This window comes from Bombus huntii, chromosome 11, assembly GCF_024542735.1.
Source record: "Bombus huntii isolate Logan2020A chromosome 11, iyBomHunt1.1, whole genome shotgun sequence".
Taxonomy (NCBI): domain Eukaryota; kingdom Metazoa; phylum Arthropoda; class Insecta; order Hymenoptera; family Apidae; genus Bombus; species Bombus huntii.
The window spans coordinates 2,789,115-2,808,148 of NC_066248.1; the positions used below are offsets into that span (position 1 = coordinate 2,789,115).

A 19,034-nucleotide genomic window follows, 5' to 3' on the forward strand; every position below is an offset into this window, starting at 1 on the left:
TTTTTGCGAAATCTCGTGCCATATCGCTCGAGGTGCCTCGAGTGTTCGAACCTTCTTTCGAATTCTTGTCGAATCTCACTGTCTAGACACGCTCGCGGCTTCGTTAAATACGCTAACGGAGAAAAGACAATTGGAAGGATAAGCGGACGAAGCGCGGTGACTTTAGAAACTAAAATTATGATCGACAGTAGCCAATTAACGGATATAACGTATCTCGAGAGCTACTCCAGTCTATTCGAATCTAATCATTTCCGATCGGGATCCCTTCTGTAACCGAAGCATCGTAGTTTCAAATTTTACGTTTACAAATGTCTCGGATGTTCCGAGCAATTCGATCAAACCTATGTCCGCAGAAGGGAAACTAATAAATTAAAGAAAAGGGAAAACCTGAAAACGAAAGTTTGATAACATTCGAAGCCCCGAGGAGCAGAATTTCGCGGCGAAGCACGTGCATCAATTTGAGTCGTGAAACGGGACGCGTTACGCGTAAAAGTTTTGTGGCAGCGACGGTTTCATATTCTCGTGCGTGTAAGAGAAAGATCTAAAGGGGAGTAGTATACCCTCGAAGAATTCGAAAGGGAAGCAAGATAGGAATTTTCGGATGGCTTCTGATAGAGAAGAAGAAAAGAAGAAGAAGAAAAAGAGTAGGATTCCTGACGGAGGAGGACGTAAACGCTCGAGGGTCGCGTATAACGTAAACGCAAAGTAGAACACACGACTCCCATAAGTCGTAAAAGGAACCTATAAAATTGTGCTCCGCGCCCACGGGCGGCGGCCAGCCAGCCGGCAATTTCATATATTTACGTCAATCTTCTCGAGTTATGAAACAACATAGGTGAAGGTAATGTATGGGCCATGGTTACGAAAGCAGTACCACCGAAAAGAAAATTACTTACTTATCCGCATCGTTGTGATTGTCATGATCTTGAAATTATGACAATTACGTTATCACGCGTCGTATATCACGCGTATATTAGTCGATCAAATGCTTTCTATTTCTTCATCGATCTTGAAGCATTTCTATAAACTATAGTTCTATAAACTATAAAGTGCACAAAAATATAAAATAAATCGTTTACAGTCCTGCGAACATCGATAAGAAACATCAGAAAGGATAGAAGAATAGAAAAAAATAAGAAAGTCTCTCTCTCTCTCTCTCTCTCTTTACTAATAATCTTCACAAACCTAATAGACACGTTCGATTACACGGGTGATGGAATCTTCCTTTTTTTACGAAATTTACTTCGTTGTAAGATAAACTGGTTTTACGGGACGAGATTGAAAAATCGCTCGACGAAGCATCGAAACACCGAAAATGGACGTTTAATTTTTTTATCGTATATCAGAGATGATATTACGTTATACGAGCATATACGAGCACCGGCTTTATGCAAAGGAAATTCAATAGCCGAACAGTTTATGCGTACTTGCACGACACGGCCTTTGCTGCACCACGGGAATATTAAAAAGCGAAGCTTTTTTATTGGAGCGCTTTATGAACAGCAACGAGCACAGTTTTATCACTTGCGCTCGCTGGAATGGAAAGTCTTCGACCTCCAAGATCCGAGATCTTCTTCCGAAGGTATTCTAAGGATGAAAATGGAGAATGAAAATCGCTACATACGCAAGAGTATATCGGACTTGATTTATCCACATGCTTCGTTTTTTCTTTCTTTGGAATTTCCTTTGCTTCGTTTACGAGAAAATATTTCAATCCTATTGAAAAAGTGATAATCATATCTGCGTTGAGTAAGATACCGTTCGTGATATATGTATTAATTAAGAAGAGTATTAAATAGATTACAAGATTGATATTTATAGATAATAATAACAACAAAAAAAAAGTGTGAAATTTAACGCATGTAAGTAGATTAATCTAAGCCACACGTCGTGAATGACAATTTAGATTATATAAAGGGGTAAGAAAGAAACAAATCCACGATCATTGAAATATACCAAAAATTTATTTACATAAAAACATGAATATAATACCTATAATATTTCAACTGCTGCTTGCATTTTTTTGTCATTTTCATTCGGTGTCAATATATCGAAAAAACAATCGGCGTCGAGATACATCCTTTCAAACTAATCGATATTGTCGCATTTTTTTCTTTGTTTTCTTTTTTAACGTCGCGATAGTCTAAAAGAGAAAAAGAACGGAAAGAAAAGAAAAAGAAAAACAGAAAATAGCGAGAAACAACTATTAAACGGGTCTAACTTCTAAAAGTATGCGTAAGAGAAACGTAAATCGATAAGATTTGCGAAAACAGTGTGTCGAAACCGGATAAATCAAACGAAACGCAGTGGAGCCCCGTTCGCAAGACTGGATTTTTCCATTCTATATTTTTCCCTTCCTTTTTTTCACGCCCTCCCGTTATATTTCGCTCAGCTTCACCCCTTCCATACGATTCGTACGTGCGTGTACGCGTGTAGTGCGCGACAAAAACGAAAAATCACCTTCTCCTCATCGTCATAAATAGTGCGTTTATTATTATTAAAATCGGTCGCGGGCGTCTCTCACAACCCCTTCGACGATCGTTCATTTTTGTCTCATCTTTCTGCGCTCTGCCTCGTCTGTTCGTTACAATATTTACAAAAAACGTACGTACAACACAGGGTATACTCGGTATCAGAGAAAGAAGAAAAGAAAGTGTAGTTAGGTACGAGATACACAACGATAAACGTGTTATCTTTTTTCCCCCTCTCTCTCTCTCTCCCTTTCATCTTGTCGTCTTCAAGAACACACCATCGATTCCTTTACAATCATCGTTAACGTTTATCCATTTCGTCTTCCTCTCTCATTCACGATCGTACAATACACGATCTTACGACGTTTACAAATTGCCTCCAATTGCACTCGACCCTTTTACTAAAAAGCAAGGGAATTCAATTTTCCAGTCGAACCACTCGATCAATAAACGCGAGTCTCGATCGACACGGTGTTCCATCGACGAATGATCTCTTTCTTTTCTTTTTTTTTTTTGACGTGAAATTATTTTTTTCGAAGATCAGCGATCATTTTAATCGTAGAATGAACATAGATACATGACATAAATCGTCGATCGTCCATATATCGTTGGTCGTGATCGTTCTTGCTGGCGCTCCAAAGTGTGCGGCACTCAATCAAATCAGCGTTCATCAGCGCTACGGAAACGATCAAGCAATCTACCGCTAAAGCTACCTGCTGTTTTTCGACATGCTTTCTCTCTCTTTCTCTCTCTCTCTCTCTCTCTCTCTCTCTCTCGTTCTATGAATTTCTTTCTTTCTTGTCGTTTAGCACGATTAATGTTTTCTTAAACTGTACGGGTATAAAAAGGAGTTGTTCGCTTCGCGCCGGCCGTTCTTACAAAATTTCCGAGAAACTGGAACCACGTGGCGCGAGTTTTTTTTTTTGCGGGGTTGCTCAAGAAAAGGCAACTTCGTAAAGTGTCGTCTAGCAAGAAACGCAATTAATATTGGTAAAATGTGTGGAAAAACTTCCATATGAAAAAGTGTTTCTTTTCTTTTCTTTCTCTTAGTATTAGAAAATGTTTTATTGCTTTATTAGTTGTCGCGATAGTACAGTTAATCGTGCGTTATATTTTATGAAAATACTTTAGGTATTTTTCTATGCTCTCCTTTCTTTTTTTTTCTTATATTAGGGTGAACAAACATTTAAATGTCTAGTTACTGTAATAATGGAATTATTTTTCTATTATATTTTGTTTTACATATTTTTCTACGTCCTCTTGTGTTACGATTTCTGTGAATAATTTTATCGATGTTAGACATAGACACGAATTAAACAAACGTATAAGTTTCCTTCGGTAACCCAAACGTTAACCACTGTTCTTTATTTAATATCAGGGTTAACCTTAAAAGGAAGATATCGCTAAAAGAAAAACAAATCTCTATATATTAAATTAAGATATGAACTTAAAACATCCTATTCATTTCTACATACTTTTATTAAATATTTGTACTAACTTTAGAATCACAATTATGTACAAAATTAAAATAAATAAATCGAACCTTACAAAATAATACAAATATGTGTAAAAACATCGCTTAAATCGTGTCAGTTACAGGATGTTCGATATTAATAGAAATTACTCCGACATTTACTCAAAACTATATTATACTTTCCACTTCTAAGATATCAAAAACTAATAAGAACAAGAGAAGAACAATTTTCAGTTTCTCATCTTAAACATAAAATATTCCTTTTTAAAATTATAAGCTTATTTACTTTTTATCTTTTACGCTTGATCGAAAAGATAGCTTGAAAATGAAAAGCTAGTTTTCCCTTTAATTCGAAACAAGCTACATCCGGAAACAATCCTTCGCTGTTTCCAATCGCAAATAAAACAATATTAAACGATATCAAAATTCTCTTCTTTAAATCTATCATCCTAACATTCTTCTCTAAGTCGTATCCATATATTTTTCCTCTTCAATCTCGAGCAACCGCGTTAAAGGAGCTCCACGTGGTACTAGTCAATGATCAAGCAGACCATCCTGAACGCGGTAAAGCCGGTCACAGGATAATCGTAGAAACGCCAGTCTATCGTAAAAGACAGACACATACGACAGTCAATATTGTTAAGATCGATAATACGATTAGTCCAAAAAAAAAAAAAAAAAAAAAAAAAAAACGGATATTGTTATCAATATCGTTACCATTACTATTATTGGTTCATTTTAATTGGACCGCGGGCACGGCAGACGATTATCATTCTAAATCGACATCAACCCTCTCCTATTCTTTCATACCTTATGAATTATTTTGAAGAAACGGTTGCAGGAGTCTCGTGTGTCGGTGTTTGGGTAATTAGAAAAAATGCTCACCAGGAGAGGCACTGGATACGCGTAAAATAGTCTCCCTTTGACACCTAGCTCTTTATCAAAATCGGCTAGTAGAAAATATCGCATCTTCGTCGCTTCTTCCGGTATATGACGTCGTAAAAAGCTCACGACTCGACGAGACTCCATTTTTTATTTAATTTTCTTGTCCAAATTAGAACGATTCGATAAGAGCACAAAATCGTGTTCTCGTTGGAAAAATTGAACAAAAAATCTAACAGCCCTCCTTGCTAGATAGCTCCGATATGAAAAATTAGACAGTTTGGTTGTTAGATGGCCGTTGCTGCTAGTTTCATTGGCGATCACACGAGTTCTAATGGCAGAAAATGCCCCTTCTCGTATTGCTCTTAATCGATATGGTTGTATAAAACGGTACGGTAGAGCGTAGTTGCCCTAAGTTCATTCGTTAGAAAGATTGAGACAGATATGGGTGAAGTAGCGTAGAAAAGTTGATGGATACTCTCCAAGATCGTTCTTGATCACTCGACGCTATCGACTTTATGAATTTTCAACGTGTCGATACATCGCGGACTTGCGAGAATAGCGAAACCGAGCTATGAAGCGTTAGAAAAGTTCGAGTGAATTAAATCGATATTAATGCACGTAATGTATACGTAATTAACGGACAATATGTTAAAAAACAGCGATTCTTAAAAGTATGTAAGTATACTTGATTTGGTACAAATCGATATAATCCATGAGAAATTGTTTTCCTATGTCGATTAAAAAAAAAAAAAAAAGAAAGAAAAGTAAAAGAAGAAGTCTTGTTCGATCGTGCACCAAATCATATAACATTGACAATATCGAATCCTTATTTTATTTCTTATTTCACTCGTTGAAATACGGATTAACAGTGTACAGTCAGTAAAAGGTAAAATTACATTAACGTAATAAGCTCGGTACGAATAAATTTCAAAGTCCACGTATTTCCTGCGATCGATCGAAAACGAAATTGTTCAATCGCTTCGAAGTCTCGTTTAACGAGTCACGTTCCCATGTCATCGATAATTTAGTAGGAAGTTGAGGCAGCGTAATGAAAACGGAAAGAAGAGATGAAAATTTCATGAACAAGATCTCGAGTTGTAGGTCGCGCGATACGTTAAAGAGTCGGCGTAACAATCGCATTGGTCGTAAAAATTGGATGTATTCTTGTGTGTATGTGTATTGTGTGTGTAATAGCCTCGGCGACGAAGAGCAAATAGCGTCGCGCGTAGAATTCACGATCGAGGTCCATCGAAATAGATTATGCGTTATCGCGTACACGTCGCAGAGGATATTTCAATATCGTACGATACCATCTAAACATACAGCATCAAAAAGTCGATATATTGATATAAACGCTCATACGTGTTTCATTTATATACATACACACCTATGTACGAGGCTTTTAAAAAAACGCAGTACGTGTTCGTCTTGCGTATGGTTCTGTGAACGGTGTCTTTTTCCTCTTGTTTTCGTTTTTTTCATTTCATGTGTACGAGGAACATCTCCTCCTCCACAAAGTAACAAAATCTCCATCTCGTTTGTATTCATCGTTCATATTCATTTTATTCACGTCACGATACAATTGTTGTCCTTTGGAATAATGTAAAAAACAACCGTCCTTTCATCTTATTTAACGCGCGTCAGCGAATATCAGAGATACTTAGCTAAGCCTAGTGAACTCTGGATTATTTAATTTGCACAGAGAAATGCGATCGCGATTCTCGTGCATTTATTTTCTCATCTTTCTTTCTTTTTTTTTTTTTTTTCATTTTTTTTTTTTTTATCATTTTTAAATCGGTTCATCACCAACCGAAAAGATCGCAAGTTGGTGGCGGTATCGAAATGAAAATTGACATCGAAATCGCTTGGAAATCGACAATCGTCCCAAGCTCCCGAAGGGACAACGAAAATTAGCAGCTTAAGACTTATTATATCACATCCTCAATATATACGGCAGTATTTGTTTCTTTTACGCCCTAAACTTGATCGGCCGTCGACATATCGGCGCTGAGATTGATGTTTGACATCGATACTCGTTGATAAGTTAATCCGCAGCTCCGATTCGCGGTATACCAAAAAACTTGTTGCTAAAGAAAATTCTCCTATATTCGACCGGCCGAGCTCGAGCCTGTGACCCGTCAACTCGGTTCGTCGTGATCAGTTTCGATTGGCAGTATCGATCGGACTGTTTGTCCTCGAGACCCTACGATTGTACATCGATTATCCTAGAAAACGGGCCGCAGCTGTTTGAATTTCTGGGTAGACACCAAAGGATTTTCCAGGCAAGCCGTGTGATTCAATGCAAAACACTGGCGACGTACGACGAACAACATAAAGCTCAACTTCTCTTCAAGGATAATCGTCGATCTTCCGCTTTTCTCTTCGTCGCCTCGTTCGAAGGCATACGATAGACACAGAGAACGATCAACGTGTAGACTCGATTATTAGGACCTCGTACACTCGCCCTCTGTTAGCCCTTCCACCAGCTGCACAAACAGCAAAACCATCGCCTTTCGGGATGGGGCTGAAGTATCTGCTATTGTCAGTGCATCGCCCTGGTGGTGGTCAGATGGGTAGTTTCTGCCCTTTTCGGTGGTGGCGGAGGTGGCCTTCTTTTACTGGCGATCGCGTTCACGATATTAATGCTGCGATTCTCATCTGCGAACCTGACAGTTGATTGCCGGGCTGGACTGGATGCGTACTCCACTGGAGCGTGTGGATCCGTCGCGTAGACATTCTCATATAAATTATCAGCTCCATAGTGTTCCTGAACCCAGTTCGACACGTTGGTCTCTCTGTAATCAGCCACAGCAGGCGGTGGATCGCGAAAACCAAGAACTTCGTGAGGAGTGGTGGTCGAATCCAGTTTACATTTCTGCGCAACCTGCCACTTTTTCCTCATTACTCTCTGAAGATCCTTTAAGAAATCACCTGGAGGTGCCTGATCAGATGCGGCAAGCTTCTTGGGAGATGTGAGCCTCGTGCTATCCGACCTTCTCGGTGGCATCGGTTTTCTCTGTGGCAAAGCTGGACTCCCTGGTTCCTGCTGAGGCGGAAGATTGAACGTGATCTTCTTGCCAGTACCCGTCTTCGATTTGGGCGACGTTGGTGGTTCTTGAATAGTTACTCTACGCTGAGGCTGGGGACTGGAGGCAGCTTTCAACTCTGCTAGATAAGGAGGAGCCGCGTAATGTCCGGAACCTTGCTTCATGGCACTTCGTCGCACAGTGTCCATGTTCGGATTTGGCCTGATTGGTTGAACCGTGTTGTGTTGGTGAACCGTCGGATGGGTTCCGTATATCGATTCTACCTTTGAGTTTTGTCTCGTCAGGCTTGAACTGTTGCCGTGCTGTTGCTGGGATCCATAAGCTGGCGGAGGAACGAATGGGGGAGGCGAGGCAAAGTTTGGCGAACTTGGAACGTACGTTGGTGTGCTGGCGCTGGACCCTGGATAGGAACTATGCGGAGAGGGTACCGAATTTGTCGCGTTGTTCGCGTGAAGAGCGTTTTGTGTATTTGAACTATAGCTCTGGTTATTCTGTATCGTCGAGTTGCTTGGATTCGAATACATCTGCTGATTGGTCGACGGTCTAGATGACGTGTGAGTTGGTGTGCTCTCTGGAGTTACTGAGTTTGTAGGTGTGGATTGTTTGGGCCTAGCGCGTCGGATAGTTCCTGTTTCACCGACTAAAGGACTTGGAGGTGGCGGAAGAGATGCCAGACTTAACGAAGAACCCGTGAGCTCTGGAGTGTTGCACATTGGCAGTTCACCAGGTGCTGGAGGCGGTGGTAGAGAATCCAGGGAGAGATTCGATCGGAACATTTCTGGTGGAGGTGGAGGAAGTGGCTCATTGTCGGATTCTCCTTCCTCCGCCACTCTTGAGGGTGATGGTGGTGGTGGTAACGAAGTAATCGAATCCATCTGCAAAAGTGACATTTTTCGTTAACGATTGTTCTAAAAGTGTTAAACGGTATATTTGTGAATTTCAATCTTTTGTACTCAGCACATCATTCTAATATCTTCTTTCATCAACTTGGTAATTAAAAATGAGATGTATGAAAACGTCTGATACTCACCATACACGATGGTATCGGACTCGTTGGTGTCTTCGGTTCCTGATTCTCTGATCTGTTGTATCCCATTGGACTTGCTCGTTCCCTAACCGGTGTGCCAGGCGGTACAGGACTTACTGGAGTCGCATTGCCAGATCGGTGATGTCTCTTCAAAGTTCCAGATCCATCCGAATCAGTGCCGCTTCTCCTTCGACTATGCCTTCTGGTCAATGTTCCAGAACCCGAGCTCGTTGGACTCGGACAAGAATCCGGCTCATCGCGAACTGTTTCACCTACTTCCTTCAATTGTCTCGTGATCGATGTTAAGGGCAATTTCGGATTCATCGAGGGCTTCCTTTTTATCGTACCTGTTGGAAACTCGCCACACTCGAAAGCTACCTACAATATAAAATAAAATATACTTGTAATGTAACCATTTAATAGTACATAAGGGAAAAATATGCTGTCGTCCAATGCTAAACGCTATGGAGACTGATCTATCTTGACAAGATTGAGCAGAGTTACGATTTTTCAACATCCACATCACCGATCTTGGATGTGTTAATCTGTCTAATTACCTCGCAACTACTGGGTGCTCCATCAGAAAGGCATCCACTGGAACTCGAGCTGCTGGCTCTGCTCAGTCTACCATCGTTATTATAACTTTGTCGTTGTTCAGAATTGTAACTTTGTCTCTGGCTGTCATACTGTCTAGTATTAGCTACTTCCGCGTTGTGCCTTGAATTCTCCGTGAACTGACGAGCGTTATCGTTGGTCGTGTTGTACTGAGTTTGATTCTGTGCCGGTACAGCGATCGAGCTAACGGAACAGGATCTTGCGTGGGCCAGCATGTCGAGATCCTCCTGGGCAAGTTCATCAACCAGGGTTCTGTAATTTTCCATCAACTGTCTTCCATATTTGGCCACCCTGATTCCAACCATCCATCGTTCCAACGACGCATTATCCTCAGCGCAGAGGAATTTGATGTACTTTGTCGATTTTGGCTGCTGCAATCTGGGATGTTTGACAGCGAAACAGAAGTCTGTTGGGGCTTTGTATTTCTTCTTCCAACCAATGCCGTAGTAAATTTGATTCACGTCGAAAGTAGCCAGACAAATCAGGTCACGAGCGGTGCGAGCTTTTTCCTTTGGCCAATAATAGAGGCCGGATGCTCGTAGAATAAAGTGGTACCTTTTCCATCCCTTTTTGCTGTCAGATTTCAGATACAATGGCCCTTCAACCTGCATAATTAATACAATAATAAATTTAACAATCGACAAAAGGTTTTATTTATATTTTATATATAGGCTGATGAGACGTATAAATAAATACAGTCAACTTTTTATGCCATTCATCTTGATGAACGACTTCATTCTATTAAGACATTATCTTTCTTCTTTCATAATTTTTGATAAAAAAAAAAAACAGTGATCCGATAAGATAGCGTAAACTAGCATGTAATAAATCGAGAGTGCAATATTAACGACTAATTACCTCTGGTACGCCAACATTGCTGCTAGAAAAGAATTCTTCTAAAAGAATATTACGCGAATGATCGTCATATTCGCCGCTACTCCTATCGGATGGACCTAAAAGGAATTTCTCTGGAGTAAGAAACAATTGAGTTTTCTCTGGCCTCTCGACGAAAAGCAGCTTATTTTTCGAGTCTCTGGTCCACAGTAAAAGATTTTCTACCAGCAACTCGTGATCTTCGTATACCCTCTCTGAAAAATGAAATCATAATTACAATATAAACGTCTGCGACTTTTTTTACGTTATTTAATAATAAACGATATGAAGATATCTTTACCCATGAAAAGATCAGGCAAATGCTCGACCACCGTCCACTTTGGATCCATTGGCACGTGATTTTTGTCAGCTAGAAGCCTGCACACGTGCGCTACGCTCATTCCTTCGTCTACAAGCAAACTTTTACCACTGCCGTCCAAGGTGAACGCTTTGATGAAGAGCTTTTGAACGCTGGCTTCGCGCATCTTTTCCAACGCCAAGCGGATTTTTTCTGCCTTGACTCGGCTTGCAGCGTCTTAAAAAGAAATAATACATCAGTGTTAATACATAAATAATTTATTTAATATTTATTAGATAATATTTATTATCTGAGAAGAACATTGGATTTTAGCGGTTCAAAGATTGGAGTAAGCATCGAAACTCACCCATGAGTTGATGAGATTGTTGCTGAGGACCTGTGTGCATGGCGGTCTGAGGTGGTTTGTGTCCGGAACCGCTGCTGCTCGCGGAACTCTCGCTGGACAGCATCGACACCGTGTCCGAGAACGCGCTGTCATTGTCAGGACTATCGGTGCGCATAGCTGGAACAAATATTTGACAGCTGTTAAACAATGCATGAGGTACAACTGCAAACAGCTTTGCAATTACAAGTTTCGAGTAACTGTTTCACCTAGCCATACTTGAGTGTTCTGCAAATTAGATAACGTCGGATAGGAATGTTTGAATGGCTCTAGCCATAGAAAGTAAATTTTACTGATTCAATAATTCTATTTAAATGTCTTCATTCTAGAAAGTTGATATCGCTATATGATAACAATTTTATCTTGGATATTTCTCGTAGCACATAAAAATTCAGAAATACCATATCGTCAATAATGCTACTACTTATCGATAAAATTATTTAGCCAGATAATCTAATCACTCTCGAATCTTCTCGAAGAATGTAAAAAGTCGAAATTTCTATTCCACATTGCGTTTTTGTTAGAAAAGAAGGCTACTCTATCGATCTATCTATTATTTCGAGCAACGAATCTTCGCGAAATAATTCAATAATTACACTCGAGTTGTTACATCGGGCGACCTTCTACCTAGACCAGGCCATACACCGCGGACCAGACGGGAACCAGATGTCCGCTCATCCTTGCTGCGTATCATCAATAGTCTTACGGACCCATCATAAATCCTAGTAATTTGTCAGCTAAGGTCCTTCAGACCCAACAAATATCTTTTTTCCGAATCATTTCTAAAAGACTATGGTCTACCACGGCTTGACAAGGGAAAGTTAGTTTTTCTCACGTACGATGCTTCCTACTAGCAACTTTCTATCGAGGGCGGCTAAGACCTTCCTAGTCCATCAACCTTCGTCTATCCAATCAGAAGCAATGTATACTGCCCTCACTTTCCTGACCAAAAATGTCAAATCCGATGGTCCCGTGCTCTAGAAACACCTATCGCTAGCTTTCCTCCGACACAGCATCGTCACTCAACTTTACTTCTTCTACACCGTTGGAAAAGTCAATTATTTCTTCTACATCGCTAGAAAAGTCAACTACTTCTTCTACACCGCTAAAAAAAGTCAACTACTTCTTCTACACCGCTAAAAAAGTCAACTACCTCTTCTACACCGCTAGAAAAGTCAACAACTAGGTACAAATCTAACGCCTAACGTCTAAGTCTAAGCACGAACACTCACTTCCTCTATTAAGTATCCTCCAGTGCTACGTCCACTAAGGTACTAAGTTCAACTCCAAGAGCTTTGCTCTACTGTGCATATCTACCTCCTTACCTTCGTGCGGCAAAGTCTCATCTAGGAATTATATCTACTCTACGGTGTAACTTAGGTGTTATATTAACTGAATCACCCCTATTATCTTAACGGAAATCAGGGGATCGATCAACTCGTGGTGTCGATTACTATAATCGCAACGGGAATTTGCGACTCCCGTTGACGTCTCTCCTCGCGATTGCGTCTTCCCGCGATTGGTCGAAAATACACGAGTCATTAAAAGAAGGAAGACAAAGAAGAAAGCTCGTCCGATAAATTAAATTCTTAATAAACAAACCTCCTTCATTTTTCCCGATATCGGTATTGTCCCCAGCAGTGATTCTGGTGCTGTTAGGTCGGCCCTGTCTCTGCGAATCGGGTGCAGGTGTAGAAGCGATGTCGCCGTCGCAGCGGCGCTCCAGAGCGCACAGCTCTCCGAGGATAGCATCCAGATCGACATCCTGAGAATCTGCGACAAAGGAACAACAAATAAACTCGATTGATCGACTTAAAACCATATAGAACAAAGCAACCGGGCAACGGATGCAAAGAAAAGGAAAGGACAAAGAAGAATAAAGGATAGATAGCAGATAAAGAGAGTAAAAGTGAATATCCCACGTTGGTACGCTAAAAGAAGGATCGTGTTCAACGATTACGATCGCAGGGAAACTGCTAATGGTCGGGACACGAATTATGAGCGATCCGACGATGAAACCAGTTCCGCGCTAATTACCCGCACGATTGTACGGTCATCTGGTAACCGCACGTTCGCTCGTGTTCCTCGAATGTGAAACGAGGCCTCGGACCCGCGAGACTCGTGTACCTGACCTCGTGCAACACAGAGGCGAAAGTCCTTGGCTGACGAAGAAACGAACGGTTTTAATTGCATCCGTAGATCGTTTGCCTGTAAACCGGTCGATGCCTGTTTTTGGAATTTGTTCACGCCGTTCGTGCGCGTCAGTAAATGATTTCTTTTCTTTTTTTCTTTTTTAACCAATTTGCTGGCAATCGAGAAAAATAACATTAAGGCGAGTGTTTTGGTATTTTATAGGCTGTAATTAGTGGTTTCGGGAAAGTTGTATTTTAACATTTCCCTCGCGTATATAAGTAGAAAATTGATTATTCTTTGAGATAAAATATTACGATACCGAGATACGATCAAATTTACGAAAAATCAAATTTCCGACTAGGCTATACTTATTTCGTTAATCATCGATTTTTCGCGTTAAATTTTCTTGCTCTATCTATTAGAAATCTAATTACCTTCTCGTCTCGTTTCGTGGGCCAATACTTTTAATCGTTTCGGTCGATTAATATATTTCAATCTTCGTTACACTGAACAGTACCTCTACTAAGAAACGGAGAAAAGAATATCGAGTATCGTGTTCTTTACATTTCTACGATACGACGCGACGGTCATAAGTTCCAACGGTAATAAGTTCGTCTCAGCTAGCGAACGTTTCCGTATTGCCATTTGTACTTCCTTCGTCGTTTATTTTTCAACGATTTTTGCTGTAACGATCCTCCAGGAAATATCGCACACGAAACGTAGAAGGTACAGTCCTCGAGACTCGAATATCCTCCTTCGTATAGCGCGATAATTATCGTGGATCGTTAGCCGCGCGTGATAATATCGACTTCGTTAAGATAATTAACGAAATTAGCTCATAGTCGGTAAAGGCAAGAGTCGATTTCTTTGCTCGATGGAAATTATTTAAACGGATTATGCAACCGACATTCGTAACTAGCCACAAAATCCTTATCGTCTATCATTTCTAGAGTGGTTCTTCGAAACATAACTTTCAATTTCTTATTTCGTTTTCATTTGCCATTTGAAATCCATTCTTTTATCTATATTCAATCCTATTTAATATACAACAAAGCGTGTAATTGTGGAACAAAAAATTCAAAAGAAACGTTTTAAAAATTTGCCACGATTATTTCACCATGGAAAAAGATCACATTCGTCGAGTGTTCTCCTTTCATAATACGACTCGCAATTAGCGAATAGCAACTGAGAATGAAATTCTTGCGAATCGTCCGAAGACGACAGACATTCCACTGCGAGCATCACGAGTGCAACTAAGGGCACGTGTGCAGGCACTCTAAATACTGGAAACCCTTTCCAGCGTTTTACCTGAAACGAATACGCGATACGCGTTGTATCTTAAACAAGCTACGTATATCGGCGTAAAAGATCCGACGAACACGGATTATCGAGGTGATCAGTTACTTGCGAATTAGTGTCAAGATCGCTTCTAATTCGGATCATACGGTGTCGAGCTAATGGAGCAGAAAAATAAATAAGCCAGGCAATAGACATTGTTACTTGCTATTATTGCGAGATCTATTTTTCCCATTAATTTATGTCCCAATGCTATTGCAACAAACATTAAATAGTTGTTTAAACGAGTAAGGAGTTTTGTATGAAGATATATACAGAAGATATTAATTTCCTTTTTAGACGTTTTTAATATATACGTACCTTATACTACTTGTACTTTATATACATGCAATCAAGTCATTAGCTACGATCTAAAGATATTATTTTACAGACAGTATCTAGATCACTCAGGTCGTTTGCTTTTTTTCTTCGAACAAAAGGCAAACCCATTTGCTGAACACAGAGTATACATATCAGCAGCATTCAGAAACTCCATCAAAGGTTGACAGAACGAATGACAGAGTCGATATGGAATGTGACGGTATCTTGTTCGGGATTGTCGAGCTACGCGAATGAACGCGAATCTGCGCGTCGGCTACCACGAATAGGAAACCCAAGAAACTCGGACTAACTTTATCAATCGGATTCTCATTCGTGGCTCGCATCGAATTTCTAACGTGCTGACGTTCAACTTCTTGGTAGTGAAAAGAACCCGATGTGCTTCTACATCACGTAAACGTACAATGCATTTTACAAAACAATATACTTTTTATTCTGCAATTTTTGTTATCTCGTCGGAAGTGAATTATAGAAAAATTGCGATTATTTTAAATTGTTCATAATTTTCCAGCTACCCGAAATGACTATATTGCTTCATTTTATTCTATACAAATATAATTACAAAAATAATATTTAATCCCTTCTTTCGTGTCTTCTTTTCTACAGTATCGTGCAAATGTTTGATACATTTGAATTAAATAACACGAATATAAAATACGACGTAACAAATGACGCGAAAACCTTCCCATTACACAGTGCATTTGATAGAACTCCTAATGAGAGGGAAAACTACCTTGGAAGGTTAAATCTTTGGCGCTGGCTGTAGTTCAGACGATGGGTCGCTAATCACCGATTGTTAGCCGAAAACTAACCATTCACAGTTTCCGAATACTCATCTGCTTAACAATGAGGTCCAATTGTTGGCAGACTTAACATCGTCGATCAGCCAAGAACCAATGCTTCTGCACGGCAGGTTCTGACCAACGAACGATAACAATGGGAACGGAAGTTCCACGGAAGGTACTTTATGCGAGCTGGGGGAAACTCGGTGGAAAATGGTGTGCAGAAAGCTTCTTACGTTATCTATGATAACGTTCCATTGGTAATCCTCCTCGAACTAGTTTAAACGAGCGTTGAAAGCGAGTAAAGTACAATTGTCCCTAAGGTAGAAGTTTCAGTAGTGTTCTAGGTGGAAATGGAACTTGTACGAAGGAAAATCGAGCCGAGTAAGTCGTACGATACATTTTGAAACTTTGATAATTATCATGTTATTCGTTGCTCTGTTAATATACAATTCCCTTCGTTCATGCTTAATCTTATTTTGTTTTACAACGCTACTTAAGAAAATATATGAGAACAGATATGTGTATACATTTTTTCTCGAAGAATGCTCATTAATGTTTCCACAAATGAGTGTCGTTAAACTGTTCTTCATATCCATTTACACAAGAAAGCTGTTACGTATAAATCAGCAATTTTACCCACTGCTTTATTACGTGTTTCATGGTCATCGAGAACGCACGTGTATCGAATATTAATATAGTTTGAAATTATTCAAATAAGATATAACTTAAAAAAGAAATATTACAAATAAAAATGACGAAAGACTGGAACGCTACTACGATCTCTTCGAATAGGTTTCATAAACCTTGAGGATTAAGTTCTAAATTTCTACGATGGAACCAATTAAATTTTTTTTTATACAGACGAGTACAATGATTTTAATGCAACGCTTTTAAATGAATAAATAACCCACATAAGTGTAAAATAAATCTGCTTCAATCTTCGATCAGAGTGTACAGTAACAAAATATTAAATTGATGGAATTAAGCAAATATTTTTAGAAACGTTAGACCACATTGATCGTCAGGTTACTGGTAAGTTTAGACTCGTGAAGCTAAATATACGAAATCTTAGTCGATGATATATCAAATTGCGTGCCTGGAAGCCATCAGCAAAACGGGGGTGCATAATTTTCCTTTCGATGATTATTGATCTTTATGAATACTATGCGCAAAAAGAACAGACGGTATTTACTATTCGTGATTGCAATTTTACCTTGCAAACAATTTGTAAACAGTATCTAAAAACAACTAATAGACAAATTCTTTTTTTTTATTACAGAATTGTATAGAATCATCGATTCATTCACGTACGATGAAACGTTAAATCTAAAATCTATAACAAAGAGGCTAACCTATTCGAAGGCTAATGGTGACCGAAACACGACCAAACTCGATTCAACGGCATGTTTCGAACGAAAACGAAACCGTGACGAGCGCGCACGGTTCGCGATAGCACTTTCCACGTTTACAAACGATGAAATAACCCGGGAAAACGAGCGAGCCTCGTAACTCGCGAATATGCCATGGATTACCGTTAGTCACGCGTCTACCACCGTTTCATGGCGTCCGATGGAACACGAGAAACGTCCAATTTGTATTCCCAGAAGGATCCACTGTCGACACAGAGGTGATGCACGTGAGTCGGTGGAGTTTTCGAGTCGCGTTAATGCCCAACCACGTTCGCGCGCGATCCTCCTCGACGATACGACACGTATCACGTATCTCTCATAGCCTCTCTCCTCGTACAGGGACGAGGAAACTATAAAATTTTTAGGGAGTCCGGGGGCGAAACGCGTCATCCATTCAACGTGTGAACGCACCGAGCTGACTTTGCAGTCTGTGCACACTTTCTGTGCACCTGAATAACAGACGATTCTTGCTGGTTTTCGTTTATGGTAGAGAACTGCGTTTACCTTCCTTTGCAAATGAACAAATTTACTTACTTCGCTCGAGTTAAATAACACGTTAAACATTTGTAAAACGATTGGATCGATACGCTTGAAACATAGATTACAATATCTTGAAAAACATGTCTTTTTGATCGTGATTAGGATCTTCCGTTTCAAAGCTGAAACAAATGAAACGATCGTAACAATTGGCATGCATAACAATTCTACAAAATATCGCGATATCTATCTCGAGGAAAGACCCAGCTACTAAAGCCAGCGACTCGTTGAAAGCGATCGACAAAATGGCCTGAAACAAACATCGAAAAGTGTATCCTTATCACAATGAAAGCGATCTCGAAATTCAAATAGAATTCGTCCCTGAAGCACCGGCAAACCTACTTTCTATCTGCTTTCTCGCGTATTATCACGCGGACAAAGCCAAGTGTGTAATTTCAGCGTTCGTCTGCGAGCGATCATCTCTAATCTAAAGATCCTTGATTGGACGCAACGTGAGCCAACGTACCTTTGCTGGCCAGATAACCCAGTATACTCTCGTTGCTTCCGAAATTCGCGAGCATGTTTTCATCGACAAGGAACGATATCCTCTTGTCAAAGTCGATCAGCGGCTAAGATCCATGAAATCCATGGCGCAAAACAAGCAACAAATTTCTCGTACTACGTATGTACAGGGTCGTAATGTTGTCAACACTCCAGGTTACTGATCGTTGTTTATAAACAGCCAGCGATCTTTGTAGTATCTTATGGTTCACAAATCGATCGATTTATCAAGTACTCGATATAAACTCGCGAAAGAAAACTTTTGTCGAACGACAGAACGCGCTGTTAATTCGATTAACTAGGTAAAAACGTGATTTATTATCGGGCGGGATTAAACGCGAAGATTAGAAATCGACGAAGCTTCGCGTCCAAGTGTATCAACGATCGATACCGAGAGGATTACGCGAGATAATCGAGGTACGGAAGGGGCAACAGAGCGCGAGGTTCGCGACACAAACGCATGATGTTTACGGCGCGTGCGACGGCGCTCGACTAAAGGCCTTAAGGTGAACACACTTGCCTCTTGCCTCGAGAGTTTTCCGCGCGGACGCGCTCCACGCTTGCGTGTAGGTGTAGCCCCGCAGCTCGTACGTGGTATGTCTCCGCCGCGGTAAAGAGGGTTGGACGTGCACAGAGAATTACGCAAACGTCCATTAGGCTGCCTATTAGCGTTAAAAATTATTTCACGCGATCATTGGCTTGAACGAAAGCACCAAGGAGGAAAGAGAAAAGAGGAGGAGCGTGGTATAAATGATGAATTAGCGAATTTTGAAACAGAGATTAAGAATTAAAAATGGTCGCACGTTCCGATTCTTTCGAATCGAATTTAATATCGCCGTGCCGAATCTGGTTCTTCGGATCGTTACTTAAGCGATGTCAATCTTTCGTTTAAGGATTACAGT

General features: G+C 40.2%; 1 protein-coding gene across 5 annotated transcripts in view; it reads right to left on the reverse strand.

The window, feature by feature from the left end:
* Positions 1-1,945: 1,945 nt before the first annotated feature.
* LOC126870974 (amyloid beta A4 precursor protein-binding family B member 1-interacting protein-like) overlaps positions 1,946-19,034 on the reverse strand; it is a 146,188-nt gene continuing 129,099 nt past the window's right edge. For all 5 annotated transcript variants that reach the window (XM_050629240.1, XM_050629241.1, XM_050629242.1 and 2 more), the window contains 7 exons: positions 12,696-12,866; positions 11,058-11,213; positions 10,694-10,927; positions 10,378-10,607; positions 9,462-10,124; positions 8,908-9,282; positions 1,946-8,752 (listed from right to left, as the gene is read on the reverse strand). In XM_050629240.1, the coding sequence (XP_050485197.1) occupies positions 7,373-8,752; positions 8,908-9,282; positions 9,462-10,124; positions 10,378-10,607; positions 10,694-10,927; positions 11,058-11,213; positions 12,696-12,866 (3,209 nt within the window). In that variant the 3' untranslated portion in view covers positions 1,946-7,372. The remainder of the gene's footprint in view (positions 8,753-8,907; positions 9,283-9,461; positions 10,125-10,377; positions 10,608-10,693; positions 10,928-11,057; positions 11,214-12,695; positions 12,867-19,034) is intronic.